This window comes from Oncorhynchus masou, chromosome 24 (genome assembly GCF_036934945.1).
Source record: "Oncorhynchus masou masou isolate Uvic2021 chromosome 24, UVic_Omas_1.1, whole genome shotgun sequence".
NCBI lineage: Eukaryota > Metazoa > Chordata > Actinopteri > Salmoniformes > Salmonidae > Oncorhynchus > Oncorhynchus masou.
In genome coordinates, this window is record NC_088235.1 from 14,265,866 (window position 1) to 14,281,677 (window position 15,812).

The 15,812-nt window shown below is 44.5% G+C and overlaps 1 protein-coding gene across 1 annotated transcript in view; it reads left to right on the plus strand.

The window, feature by feature from the left end:
* The window catches only part of eys (eyes shut homolog), a 275,926-nt gene that overhangs the window by 240,914 nt on the left and 19,200 nt on the right, over window positions 1-15,812 (plus strand). The window contains exons 33-37 of the mRNA XM_064936327.1: window positions 8,243-8,433; window positions 8,553-8,703; window positions 8,891-9,048; window positions 10,308-10,760; window positions 12,197-12,330. Coding sequence (XP_064792399.1) covers window positions 8,243-8,433; window positions 8,553-8,703; window positions 8,891-9,048; window positions 10,308-10,760; window positions 12,197-12,330 — 1,087 coding nt within the window. The remainder of the gene's footprint in view (window positions 1-8,242; window positions 8,434-8,552; window positions 8,704-8,890; window positions 9,049-10,307; window positions 10,761-12,196; window positions 12,331-15,812) is intronic.

Sequence of the window (15,812 nt, forward strand, 5' to 3'; positions counted from 1 at the left end):
GGGCTTCATAATGGTTCTGTAACCTGATTGGATGTGTGCAGTAATGTGACAAGTAAGCGTATGCAACCAGGTGTTAAATGTATGTATCCAGGGGACAGCAACCTTACCCTGGTCCAGGGTCCACTCTGTTATGGTATGTATCCAGGGGACAGCAACCTTACCCTGGTCAACTCTGTTATGGTATGTATGTATCCAGGGGACAGCAACCTTACCCTGGTCAACTCTGTTATGGTATGTATGTATCCAGGGGACAGCAACCTTACCCTGGTCCAGGGTCAACTCTGTTATGGTATGTATATATCCAGGGGACAGCAACCTTACCCTGGTCTAGGGTCAACCCTGGTCACTCTGTTATGGTATGTATGTATCCAGGGGACAGCAACCTTACCCTGGTCAACTCTCCAGGGGACAGCAACCTTCTAGGGGACAGCAACCTACGTCATGACCTCTCAACTACCCTGTTATCTGTATGTATGATCGGCCATTCCAAGCAGATTAGTTTATTTGTTCTAAAGATGACCAAAATAAACACGTTCACAAAATAAAAAAAAGAGTCATGCCTGAACTAAAGATTCAAATCTCAACCTCGTGGCCTCATGGTTACCAAATAAACCAGCAGCTTCACCTCTTGCCAGCTGGGACACTGACTGACCCGTCACCTGATGACGTGCTTATCAAGGCCTCCTGGCAGAGCACAGCCCTTGACTTGGTTGGTGCTGCCACCTGGGGGATGGAGTGTGGAAGTGTATCCTGGTAGAGTGTGTTGCTAACACTAAACGACCTCTCCATGTCTTAACAGTAGGTCAACCATAAGATCGTAGTCATATAAATACCAGTTGGGTCAAAATGAGTTATTTTATTACGCCAATGTCAAAACACCACTTTTATAATGTCATAACACCAGTGTCATAATGTCATAACACCAGTGTCATAATGTCGTAACACCAGTGTCATAATGTCGTAACACCAGTGTCACAATGTCATAACACCAGTGTCATAATGTCGTAACACCAGTGTCATAATGTCATAACACCAGTGTCACAATGTCGTAACACCAGTGTCATAACACCAGTCTCAGAAGGTCATTACACCAGTGTCATAATGTCGTAACACCAATGTCATAATGTCTTAACACCAGTGTCATAATGTCATAACACCAGTGTCACAATGTCATAACACCAGTGTCATAATAACACCAGTGTCATAATGTCATAACACCAGTGTCATAACACCAGTCTCAGAAGGTCATTACACCAGTGTCATAATGTCGTAACACCAATGTCATGTCCCAACACCAGTGTCATAATCCCATAACACCAGTGTCATAATGTCCAAACACCAGCATATGTAGCACCCTCTGGTTTAATCAAAAAAAGAATGCACAAAAAACTAAACTGCAAATCAAATCAATAAAAATGTAAAACTGACAACAAAAAATAATACGCCAAACAAACTCAACTCCATATTACAAGTATGATGATATTAGACAGTAATGCGCTTCCTCACCGAGATAGAATCAAAATAAATAAGTTGTGTTAGAGGTTTGAGAAACTCATGAATATATCTAAACTAGGTCACTATCTAAACAGCCCCAGTGCCCTTGGTGCTGCTGCAAATAGACTCAGAGTCCTACTGCAGTCTGCAGCACTCCTTGGCACCTCCGAATGGAACCTTAGAATACTCAGCTACCGACTCGTTAACCATATAGTTCTATCAAACATTTACCAAACAGAGGAAGCAAAATGGACACTTTTAGTTGTCTCGTATACCTCCATGACATACATTGGAAGCAAGCATGTGGATTTTAAACAGTGAGGAAATAAGTGTTTTTGTTACATGTTCATATCACACATACACTACATGACCAACAGTATATGGATACCTGCTCGTCGACCATCTCATTCCAAAATCATGGTCATTAATATGGAGTTGGTCCCCCCTTTGCTGCCATAACAGCCTCCACTCTTCTGTGAAGGCTTTCCACTAGATGTTGGAACATTGCCGCCGGGACTTGCTTCCATTCAGCCACGAGCATTAGCGAGGTCGGGCACTGATGTTGGGCGATTAGGCCTCGCTCACGGTCGGCAATCCAATTAATCTCAATGGTGTTCGATGGGGTTATGGTCAGGTCTCTGTGCAGACCAGTCAAGTTCTTCCACAACTATCTTGATAAACCATTTCTGTATGGACCTCGCTTTGTGCACGAGGGCATTGTCAAGCTGAAACAGAAAAGGGCCTTCCCCAAACTGTTGGCTCAAAGTTGGAAGCACAAAATCATCTAGAATGTCATTGTATGCTGTCGCGTTAAGATTTCCCTTCACTGGAACTAAGGGGCCTAGACCGAACCATGAAAACCAGCCCCAGACCATTATTCCTCCTCCACCAAACTTTAGTTGGTACAATGCATTCGGGCAGGTAGCATTCTCCTGCAATCCGCCAAACCCAGATTCGTTCCGTCGGACTGCCAGATGGTGAAGCGTGAATCATCACTCCAGAGAACGTTTTTCCACTGCTCCACAGTCCAATGGTGGCGAGCTTTACACCACTCCAGGCTACGCTTGGCATTGCACATGGTGATCTTAGGCTTGTGAGCGGCTGCTCGGCCATGGAAACCCATTTCATGAAGCTCCCGACGAACAGTTCTTGTGCTGACATGCTTCCAGAGGCAGTTTGGAACTCGGTAGTGAGTGTTGCAACATCTGCATTGCTTGCTGTTTGGGGTTTTAGGCTGGGTTTCTGTACAGCACTTTGAGATATCAGCTGATGTACGAAGGGCTAAATAAATACATTTGATTTGATTTTGATTTGTTGCAACCAAGGACAGACCATTTTTACCCTCCACGCACTTCAGCACTTGGCGGTTCTGTTCTGTGAGCTTATGTGGCCTACCACTTCGCGGCTGCGCGTTGTTGCTCCTAGACATTTCCACTTCACAAAAACAGCACTTACAGTTGACTGGAACAGCTATAGCAGGGCACAATTTTGACAAACTGACTTGTTGGAAAGGTGGCATCCAATGATGGTGCCACATTGAAGGTCACGCAGCTCTTCAGTAAGGCCATTCTACTGCTAATGTTTGTTTCTAGAGATTGCATGGCTGTGTGCATGATTTTATACACCTGTAAGCAAAGGGTGTGGCTGAAATAGCCGAATCCACTAATTTGAAGGGGTGTCCACATACTTTTGTATATACTGTATAGTGTATACTCCGTTTTATGTGGATTTGAAACATTGAGGAAAAGAATTATAATGTATTCTCTTATCACCATATATGAGACATTGGAAGCAAGGAAAGTTAACAATAGTTTAATCTCCTGCCTTTTCAAGGTCGACTGTACTTTCTGTCCCTGGACAATAGTGCATACAAACCTGATGTACGGTAGCGCTGTAGGATGAGGATCAATGAGGATCCTGTATAGCAAACAGAGTTTTCTAAAGGGACTCTATGGCTGCCTCCCAAATCATACCCTATCCTCTACCAAGTGTACTATATGGACCAATTAGGTGCCTTTTGAGTAGTAAAACTTGTTGACAATTCTGTCATAAAGAGCACAAGTTCAACTTAATAAAAAACACTTGAGGAAGATGTCAGCTTGACGTCGAAACGTAATTCACTTGTTCTCATCCTGTACAATGGTTGACCGTAACAGTGTTGACGAGTTCACATTAAATCAGCCATGAATCCCCTTGAAATGGAAGCTTGTTGTGTGCAACAGAGAAGGGCAATTGAATTCAAGCTTCACAAAAAAATAAAGTAAATTGTTCAAACATTTAATTTTTTTAAAATTTAACCACGCAAGTCAGTTAAGAACAAAATATTATTTACAATGATGGCATACCCCAGCCAAACCCAGACAATGCAGGGCCAATCGTGCACCGCCCTATGGGACTCCCAATAAGGTCCGGATGCGATGCAGCCAGGAACCAGGTACTGCAGTGACGTCTCTTGCACTGAGATACAGTGTCTTAGACCACTGCGCCACTTGGGAGCCCATTTTTGGCCTGTCTATCTGTGGGTAACATGGTTGATGTGTTATGATCAATCTACTCAGTTTTCCACCACAAAATGGCAAAAAAAAACTGTAGAATCAACTCACCTGCTTTTATAAAATATATTTAAAAAGGAATATTTTCACTGTATTAAAACAAGAGTTCAGTTCAGGTAAAAGGGTTGACCTAAAAATGAATCACTAATAACAATAAATAAATAATCATCTTCAGAAATGACTGTCAAAACAACAACATAACTAGGGCTTTACAATGATGGTGGTTAAGAGGGTTACAATCTTCCTAGAAGTCACGAAGGATGCACAGAAAATGCAGAATTTTGTCACTAACAAGTCTTTATTCATATAGAAAATCTGATGTATTCAATTCTTCTTTTAATATAACAGGCTTTTAAAATTCAATATTTGTAAACAATTTCTACTGAAAAGGAACTCATTTCGTGGAACGCCCCATATATGGAATATAGACAATAACCCGGTTATTATATGGAATATAGTAAATAACCCAGTTATTATATAGATATAGTAAATAACCCAGTTATTATATGGAATATAGTAAATATCCCGGTTATTATATTGAATATAGTAAATAACCCGGTTATTATATTGAATATAGTAAATAACCCGGTTATTATATTGGACATAGTAAATAACCCAGTTATTATATGGAATATAGTAAATAACCCGGTTATTATATTCAATATAGTAAATAACCCAGTTATTATATTGAATATAGTAAATAACCCGGTTATTATATTCAATATAGTAAATATCCCGGTTATTATATTGAATATAGTAAATATCCCGGTTATTATATGGAATATAGTAAATAACCTGGTTGTTATATGGAGTAGTGCACAATATGTCACCCACCACCTGGATTCAGTCTTTATGTAGCAACATTTGAAATGGTGTTTTTTACATTGGATAAAAGTAGAGACTCGGAGCTACAAAATGGTGTATTATACATTACATTTGAGAAACAATGGGAAAGTAATTCTCCTTTTGAAGTTGATCAACTTGTAAACTCACTTTTGAGAAAATGGCCTTTAAATGTTTTGGTATCTCGTGAAGAGATCTTCTTTGTCTACACCCATTCAGCATCGTTCACACCCTCTTAAGCTTTAGCCCCACCCATCTCGTTTCACTCTCGGAGTGCACACCTGACGCTCTGGCCGATGATTGGATAACATGAAGACAGCCTAGCCAGCTCCGCTGGCAACCATTTCATTGGGATGCAGCCAATGGCATTCTTTATGGTCTCTACAGTATGTGAGATAGAGAGTGTTGAACTCAATGTAGTGGAAGATGATGTGCACCTTAAAATCCGCACACCACTCTTGGAGGAGAAGGAAAGCTTACAGCAGATACACCTCAATAATGATCGTCACAACCCAGACCTGTTATCAATGGCCGCCACGTTTGACAGGGATACAATGACATACTGTAAGCTGTGTTCTATGAACTGGTTTACAGTAACAGGGATGAAATGACATACTGTAAGCTGTGTTCTATGAATTGGTTTACAGTAACAGGGATGAAATGACATACTGTGTTCTATGAACTGGTTTACAGTAACAGGGAAGAAATGACATACTGTAAGCTATGTTCTATGAACTGGTTTACAGTAACAGGGATACAATGACATACTGTAAGCTGTGTTCTATGAACTGGTTTACAGTAACAGGAGGGAAGAAATGACATACTGTAAGCTGTGTTCTATGAACTGGTTTACAGTAACAGGAAAGAAATGACATACTGTAAGCTATGTTCTATGAACTGGTTTACAGTAACAGGGATGAAATGACATACTGTAAGCTGTGTTCTATGAACTGGTTTACAGTAACAGGGATACAATGACATACTGTAAGCTGTGTTCTATGAACTGGTTTACAGTAACAGGGATACAATGACATACTGTAAGCTGTGTTCTATGAACTGGTTTACAGTAACAGGAAAGAAATGACATACTGTAAGCTATGTTCTATGAAGTACAGCTATGTTACTGTAAGCTGTGTTCTATGAACTGGTTTACAGTAGCTGTGTTCTATGAACTGGTTTACAGTAACAGGGATGAAATGACGTACTGTAAGCTGTGTTCTATGAACTGGTTTACAGTAACAGGGAGAGCTAGCCTACTCTGTTTATTGTGCTCTGTTTCTACTTCCATGATTTTGGTCCAAGTTGTCATGACAATGCGCTGGTGGGGAAAAATGTTTGTTGCGTGTGCCTTGATTGAACCGTTTTATGGGGTAAAAGTGTGGTAATTGGTTAAAATTGCGATCCCTATTTTTCAAGTGCAGTGATTTGACTGTTTTATGTGGTACGTGTACGGTGATTGGTCAATTTTGCAAAGGCTTGCGTAATATGAAGAGAAACGTTGATTTTTGTAAAAAAAAACTGAATCTTACAATCCTGGAGGTACTGATGTAATAGCAGCTGTATAAAACCCTTCAGGCTTCAGTCAAAGAGACAGGTGATTCATAGAACACTTCCTTGGTTTCAGCTCAGTTGTTAGAGCATGGTGCTTGCAACGCCAGGGATGTGGGTTCAATTCCTGTGTTGGACTAGTATGGAAAAAGTATGCAGTCGCTCTGGATAAGACAGTCTGCTAAATGACTAGAATGTAAAATGTTCCTTCGTCTTGGTTATCTATGGGTTGTGTGTTTCCCTGTGTGAGGACAATCGGACAACCCATGGAAACAGTATATAATTTGGTATACTTGTTTTATTTTTTCACCTCGACAGCTTAGTTGCTTATTGTTCTGTAAATGCCATCAGGTTGTTCCTGTTCAGGGTTAACTAAATGAGTTTGTGTTTTAATGTGTTGTTTTGACAGTTCTGCTAATTGGGTATGTTTTTGACCATTTTATATAGTCTGTTGGCTGTTGCGTAACCTTACTCGCAAGTCACGGAGTCGTGTATGTGTCATCGGCAATTCATGAATATTCATGAGTTGGGGCCTGGCTGCATACAAATATCCCTGTCTCTATTTGTCATCCCAGCAGTTGGTTCATGTTCTCTGTGTTTATGTAACTGGCAAACAGACACACGTGCAAACACACACACAGACTCACAAATGCATACATTTGCAAGCACACACACACACACACAAATGCATACATTTGCAAGCACACACACACACACACACCCACACAAATGCATACATTTGCAAGCACACACACACACACAAATGCATACATTTGCAAGCACACACACAAATGCATACATTTGCAAGCACACACACATAAATGCACATGTGCATGCACACACACAAATGCATATTTCTTAATTGGTAAATATTTTCTTAACTCTTCTTGAACTGCACTGTTGGTTAAGGGCTTGTAAGTAAGCATTTCACGGTAAGGTCTACACTTGTTGTATTCGGCGCATGTGACAAATACAGTTTAATTTGATGCACACACACACACACACACACACACACACACGCACACTCAAACACACAAACTAATGCTCTACTACAGATCTGGCCAAATGGGACCGATGCACATCAGTTACTTTGAACGCTTGGAACAATAACTCTCTAATGTTGTTAATTCTCTGGTAATGTCATATTAGACTGTATGTACATGGTTTGCAGAGAGAAAGATGATTCTCTGGTAATGTCATATTAGATTGTGTAACACTTGTCTGATGAAGAAGGAGTGGACCAAAGCGCAGCGTGGTACGTGTTCATGATATTTATTTAAATCTGAACACTAGAACAAAAATAACAAAGTGAGAAATTAACAGTTCTGTAAGGTAACTGAAACTATACAGAAAACAACTACCCACAAACCCAGGTGGGATAAAGGCTACCTAAGTATGATTCTCAATCACAGACAACGATAGACAGTTGCCTCTGATTGAGAACCACACCCGGCCAAACACAAAGAAATAGAAAACATAGAAATAAAGAAACTAGAATGCCCACCCTAGTCTCACCCTGGTCTAACCAAAATAGAGAATTAAAGTCTATGGCCAGTGTGTGACAGACTGTATGTACATGGTTTACAGAGAGAGAGATGATTTTCTGGTAATGTCATATTAGACTGTATGTACATGGTTTACAGAGAGAGAGATGGTTCTCTGGTATTGTCATATTAGACTGTATGTACATGGTTTACAGAGAGAGAGAGATGATTCTCTGGTAATGAGAGAGAAGGAGAGAGAAAGAGAAGGAGAGGGAGAGAGAGTCGTGAGGAAAACTCTCAAATGAGTGAATACTCACAAAGCGGCAGGCCCAGATGGCATCCCTGGCCGTGTCCTCAGAGTGTGTGCTGGCAGGCGTCTTCTCAGACATCTTCAACATGTCCCTATCCCAGGCTGTAGGTCCCCCCTGCTTCAAGGAGACCACCATCGTCCCTGTGCCCAAGAAAAATAAAGTGAAATGCCCAAATGACTATCGCCCGTTGCACTCAACCCGGTCATCATAAAGTGCTTTGAGAGGTTGGTCATGGCCCACAACAAGGCCAGCATGCCAGGCACACTGGACCCATCCAATTTGCTCTAACACATCTAAGCTCTAACACATCTGGACAACAGGAACACCTATGTGAGAATGCTGTTCATAGACTATAGTTCAGCATTCAACACTATTTTTCCCTCCATGCTCGACACCAAGCTCAGAGCCCTGGGTCTGGACACCACCCTCTGCAACTGGATCCTGGACATCCTGAAGGGCAGACCACAGGCTGTGAGGATGGGCAACAACACTTCACCCACAACTGTGTGGCTTTGCACGACGCCAACTCCATCATCAAGTTTGCCGACGACACCACAGTTGTAGTCCTGACGTAGACCAACACCACCACCACTCTTGTCAAGAGGGCACATCAGCGTCTCTACTAAGGTCACTGAAGAAATTTGGCTTGCCACCCCAGGTCCTCTCCAAATACTGCGGCTGCACCATCGAGAGTGTCCTGACCAGTTGCATCATGGCCTGGTATGAGAATTGCTCCATCTACAACCGTAAGGCCATCCAGCGGGTGGTGAAGACGGCCCAGTACATCACTGGGACCGGGGCCCTCCAGCGGGTGGTGTACATCACTGGGACCGTGGCCCTCCAGCGGGTGGTGAAGACGGCCCAGTACATCACTGGGACCGTGGCCCTCCAGCCCAGGCCCAGTACATCACTGGGACCGTGGCCCTCCAGCTGGGACCGTGGCCATCCTAGCGGGTGGTGAAGACGGCCCAGTACATCACTGGGACCGGGGCCCTCCAGCGGGTGGTGAAGACAGCCCAGTACATCACTGGGACCGTGGCCCTCCAGCGGGTGGTGAAGACGGCCCAGTACATCACTGGGACCGTGGCCCTCCAGCGGGTGGTGAAGACAGCCCAGTACATCACTGGGACCGTGGCCCTCCAGCGGGTGGTGAAGACGGCCCAGTACATCACTGGGACCGTGGCCCTCCAGCGGGTGGTGAAGACAGCCCAGTACATCACTGGGACCGTGGCCCTCCAGCGGGTGGTGAAGACAGCCCAGTACATCACTGGGACCGTGGCCCTCCAGCGGGTGGTGAAGACAGCCCAGTACATCACTGGGACCGTGGCCCTCCAGGGGTGGTGAAGATGGCCCAGTACATCACTGGGACCGTGGCCCTCCAGCGGGTGGTGAAGATGGCCCAGTACATCACTGGGACCGTGGCCCCCATGGCCCAGTACATCACTGGGACCGGGGCCCTCCAGCGGGTGGTGAAGCTGGCCCAGTACATCACTGGGACCGTGGCCCTCCAGCGGGTGGTGAAGACGGCCCAGTACATCACTGGGACCGTGGCCATCTAGCGGGTGGTGAAGTGGCCCAGTACATCACTGGGACCGTGGCCCTCAGCGGGTGGTGAAGACGGCCCAGTACATCAGTACATCACTGGGACCGTGGCCCTCAGCGGGTGGTGAAGACGGCCCAGTACATCACTGGGACCGTGGAAGCGGGTGGTGAAGACGGCCCAGTACATCACTGGGACCGTGGCCCTCCAGCGGGTGGGGTACATCACTGGGACCGTGGCCTCCAGCGGGTGGTGAAGACGGCCCAGTACATCACTGGGACCGTGGCCCTCCAGCGGGTGGTGAAGACTGGCCCAGTACATCACTGGGACCGTGGCCCTCCAGCGGGTGGTGAAGACAGCCCAGTACATCACTGGGACCGTGGCCCTCCAGCGGGTGGTGAAGACAGCCCAGTACATCACTGGGACCGTGGCCATCCAGCGGGTGGTGAAGACAGCCCAGTACATCACTGGGACCGTGGCCATCTAGCGGGTGGTGAAGACGGCCCAGTACATCACTGGGACCGTGGCCCTCCAGCGGGTGGTGGTGCCCAGTACATCACTGGGACGTGGCCATCCAGCGGGTGGTGAAGACAGTACATCACTGGGACCAGCGGGTGGGGCCCTCATCACTGGGACCGGGGCCCTCCAGCGGGGTGAAGACGGCCCAGTACATCACTGGGACCGGGGCCCTCCAGCGGGTGGTGAAGACAGCCCAGTACATCACTGGGACCGTGGAGCGGGTGGTGAAGACCCAGTACATCACTGGGACCGTGGCCCTCCAGCGGGTGGTGAAGACAGCCCATCACTGGGACATCACTGGGACCAGTACATCACTGGGACCGTGTACATCACTGGGCCCTCCAGCGGGTGGGGAAGACGGCCCAGTACATCACTGGGACCGTGGCCCTCCAGCGGGGGTGCCCAGTACATCACTGGGGGTGAAGACAGCCCAGTACATCACTGGGAAGACGGCCCTCCTGGGCGGGTGGTGAAGACAGCCCAGTACATCACTGGGACCGTGGCCCTCCAGCGGGTGGGGAAGACAGCCCAGTACATCACTGGGACCGTGGCCCTCCAGCGGGTGGGGAAGACGGCCCAGTACATCACTGGGACCGTGGCCCTCCAGCGGGTGGTGAAGACGGCCCAGTACATCACTGGGACCGTGGCCCTCCAGCGGGTGGTGAAGACGGCCCATTACATCACTGGGACCGTGGCCCTCCAGCGGGTGGTGAAGACAGCCCAGTACATCACTGGGACCGTGCTCCCACCCATCTAGGACATCTACTCGGTGAGGAAGTCCTGCAGCATCATCAAGCCACAAACTGTTCTCTCCCTTACTGCCAGGCAGTATTGGAGCATGAGGTCTGATACCAACAGGATCAGAGACATTTTCTATCTACAAGCCATCAGACTGCTGAACACTTGAACTGGACTGACAACCTGCACTGACAGCTCACTTTCCAGCTCACACTCTCAAACACATAGATCCCCCGAACGCAGCTCACTCTCCAGATCCCAATCACCTGAATTCTGATCACCTGTTCACACACCTGGATGTCATTATCACACACTATTTAGTTGATTTCTTTGCACCCCATCATTGTGAGGTATTGCTATTCTTTTTGACACACTTCTATTCGAAACTCTATTTTCTCTGTAATTTGATCCTCCTGTGTATGATAAATTAAAAACCTATTTGATTTATTGAATATTATACAATATACTTGCAGTGAAGCCGCTCAACAACTGCATCATACCAGTCATCCAACAGACTCACATTCAGAGGGACACACAGAAGCATCCAGGGTCAATGTCCTGCTCAAGGGCATGTTGACAAATCTACCACCAGGCCAAAAGAACGGGGACCCGAACCCTCCAAGGTTCCCCCACAGTTCCCCAATAGCTGTCCCTCAACCATTCGAGACCCCTCCCACAGTCCTCCCCCCAAGAAGAAGAAAAAAAATAATGAATTCCGTTCCCCACCCCAAGAACCCCCCCCCCCAATGCACCAACAGCCAAGAGAATAAACTCAAGAGAAAAAAGGAAAAGACAGAAGAAAACAGCAAACAGAAGAAAACATGCAAAAAAATATATATTTAAAACAAAGGACATCAAGAACAACTGAAATCATAACAGCAATTCCTACTTTATATGTTTGCGTGCATGTCTGGCACTATTACATGTATGTGTGTGTTCTTGTATGTGTTTATTTGAATGAGAGTGTGTATATGCATGTGTACAACACACCTGCACGGAATCAGCCTCAGGCAAACCGGCATTAGTTGTACAAACAATGCCCCTCAGTGTGATGCAAACTGACTTTTTGTTATGTTATTTTTTATCCTTTTATCTTTGTCCATCATTCTATCTCCCACACAGAAACTCTACTCTCACTTGTCTCCAATTCCACATCCCAACTCTCAGCTTCCCTCAGCCCATCCCATCTATCTCTGCTGGCCACCCACTTCAGGTTTCTACACAACACATATCTTTCAACTATGCTGTGCAGCATGACAATGATCCCAAACACACCGCCCGGGCAACGAAGGAGTGGCTACGTAAGAAGCATTTCAAGGTCCTGGAGTGGCCTAGCCAGTCTCCAGATCTCAACCCCATAGAACATATTCAACTCCCTATTTGGAGGGAGTTGAAAGTCCGTGTTGCCCAGCCAAAATACCAGCAACAGTGTGTGAAAACCTTGTGAAGACTTACAGAAAACATTTGACCTCTGTCATTGCCAACAAAGGGTATTTAACAAAGTATTGAGATAAACTTTTGTTATTGACCAAATACTTATTTTCCACCATAATTTGCAAATAAATTCATTAAAAATCCTACAATGTGATCTTCTAGATTTTTTTTTTTCATTTTGTCTGTCATAGTTGATGTGTACCTATGATGCAAATTACAGGCCTCTCTTATCTTTTTAAGTGGGAGAACTTGCACAATTGGTGGCTGACTAAATACTTTTTTTGCCCCACTGTATATATCAACTCATACATCCTGTACCATGGAATCGGGACATCAAAAATCTCTTCCCAACTATTTTGCAATCTGTATGGCACAGTTGTCAACATCCTGGTCCTCAAATGAAACGGGTATACTTTCCTATGTATGCTATTTTTATTCCTCCGACAGTTTTGATCCTTTATATTGGGCAGACAGACCAGTTCCCTACCTCCTCCCGCTGCCACCTGCCTCCTCCATTTTTGGGGTAATGCTGTAATCAATTGGTTGTACTCTTGGATTGAGCAGACCTTCCTGTACAATTCTGATAACTCCATGAAGGACATAACTCTACCAATCCAATTTACAATATAATTTAAGAACAAAATACCCTTTCCCATAAATACAGGTATTTTAATCAACCAGCACATTTGAGTTCAGCTGTAATATTTGTTGTATCTTTTCAGGGGGATGAAATTGAAATTGTAGCTAGTTCTGCAATGCTTGTTTGAAAAAGAGAGATACTTTGAAAAAAGTATAATGTCAATGAATCGAAAATGAGACAGGGCAATCTGCACAAAGGCAAAAAGGCCATTTTTAAACAATGGATGAGCTTTTCTTAGTAATCTACTTGAGAACCAATTTGGGGTTCAAATAAAACTTTTGAATGAATGAAGCTTTTAGAGAGAGGTTTAGTGCTTTTATATTTAATGATCTCAACCCACCCAATTCATATTAATTATATAGATATGCACGTTTTATTTTTGTCTGTTTTTTTGCTCAAATGATTTGAAAAGCGAATCATCAGGATCAGACAGTGCCATAAGTAACTGAGTGAACAAAGATATGAGTTAATCAGGGCAATTTTTTAATACATAGACAGGTATTTACCTCTCCATGGTTGCAGGATCTTGTCTATTTTAAGTTTTCTATTGAAATTCATTGTGGAGAGCTTATTTATATATTTTGTGATATGAATACCGAGTATGTCTACTTCACCATCAGCCCATGTTATAGGTAAGCTACAGGGTAATGTAAAAGTTGTATTTTTTTAAAGATCCAATACGTAATATTGTACACTTATCATAATTAAGTACAGAAAAGTTATCTAGATCATCAATGTGTCATTGCAGGGATCTAGCTTATGGACTTAATATAAAACTTGAGTTTCGGAATACATCGACACCTTTGTTTTTAAGACTTGGATTACTAATCCTCTAATGTTGTTATTGGATCTGATTTTAATAGCTAGCATTTCGATGACCATAATGAATAGATGTGGTGACAGCGGACATCCTTGTTTAACTCCTCTTGACAATTCAAAACTCTCTGAGAAGTAGCCGTTATTTACTATTTTACACCTGGGTTGCTATGCATTAGAGAGACAATAGAGAGAGAGGGAGAGAAGAGAAGAGAAAAGAGAGTGAGAAGAGAGCGAGATCAGGTGTGTGTTTATGTATAAGTCTGTATGTGTAAGCTAGCATGTAATTGAGTATGTGTATGTTCATATCCACTTCATAATGTTCAGTTATTTTTACAGTACCCATACCTTCTTTTTTTCGTAACCTGAAGTCCCTGTAGAATGTAGTACAGCCATGGTGTTATGGAGCTGTCTCGGAATAGTTGTCCGTCTATAAAGGGTTTGTATGATAGTTTTGGCCTGCCTCACTAACGACGCATTTTGCCTATATCAGATTTTCTGTTATCAACCTATTACCTGATCTCCCGGACAACGTTGCTTTTCCCCTGCCCCTACTGTTGCCTTTTTGGACACCCTGTGTGTGACCTTCTGCCTGCCCTCGTACCCAGCTACCTGCCTCCTCCTGTGGTCCTTTACAAATTTGCACCTGCTGCGTGCGCCCTGCGCTTGAAACCAGCCCTGTCTCCCATTGTGTTCATTACAGTAACATTATGAACACCTGCTCTTTCCATAACATAGACTGAAAAGGAAACATGGCTCACTCGGGATACGTTATCAGAGTCGGTACAGCCACCTGGTTTCTTCACGCATCGCGCCGACATAAATAAACATCTCTCTGGTAAGAAGGAGGGCGGGGGTATATACCTTATGATTAACGAGTCGTGGTGTGATCATAACAACATACAGGAACTCAAGTCCTTTTGTTCACCTGACCTAGAATTCCTTACAATCAAATGCTGACTGCATTATCTACCAAGAGAATTATCTTCCATTATAATCACAGTCGTGTATATCCCCCCAAGCAGATACCTCGACGGCCCTGAAAAAACTTTATTGGACTCTATGTAAACTGGAAACCACATATCCTGAGGCTGTATTTATTGTAGCTGGGGATTTTAACAAGGCTAATCTGAATACACAGCTCGCAAAATTTGATCAGCATATCGAATGAGTGACCCGGGCTGGCAAAATTCTGGATCATTGCTACTCTAACTTCGCGACGCATACAAAGCCCTCTCTCGCCCTCCTTTCGGCAAATCAGACCACGACTACATTTTGTTGCTCTCAGTCTATAGGCAGGAACTAAAACAGGAAATTCCCGTGCTCAGGTCTGTTCAAAGCTGATCCGACCAATCTGATTCCATGCTTCAAGATTGCTTCGATCACATGGACTGGGATATGTTCCGGATAGCGTCAGACAACAACATTGATGTATGCGCTAATTCGGTGAGTGAGTCTATTAGCAAGTGCATCTGTGATGTTGTTCCCACTGCGACTATTAAAAACTACCCAACCAGAAACCGTGGATAAATGGCAGCGTTCGCACAAAACTGGCGCAGCGATCCACTGCTTTTAATCATGGTAAAGCGACTGGAAACATGACCGAATACAAACAGTGTAGCTATTCCCTCCGCAAGGCAATCAAACAAGCTAAGCGTCAGTATAGAGACAAAGTAGAGTCACAATTCAATGGCTCAGGCACGAGAGGTATGTGGCAGGGTCGACAGTCAATCACGGACTACAAAAGACAACCAGCCCCATCGCAGACACCGATGTCTTACTCCCAGGCAAGCTAAACCACTTCTTTGCTCGCTTTGAGGACATTACAGTGCCACTGACACGGCCCGCCACCAAAACCTGCGGGCTCTCCTTCACCTCAGCCAACATGAGTAA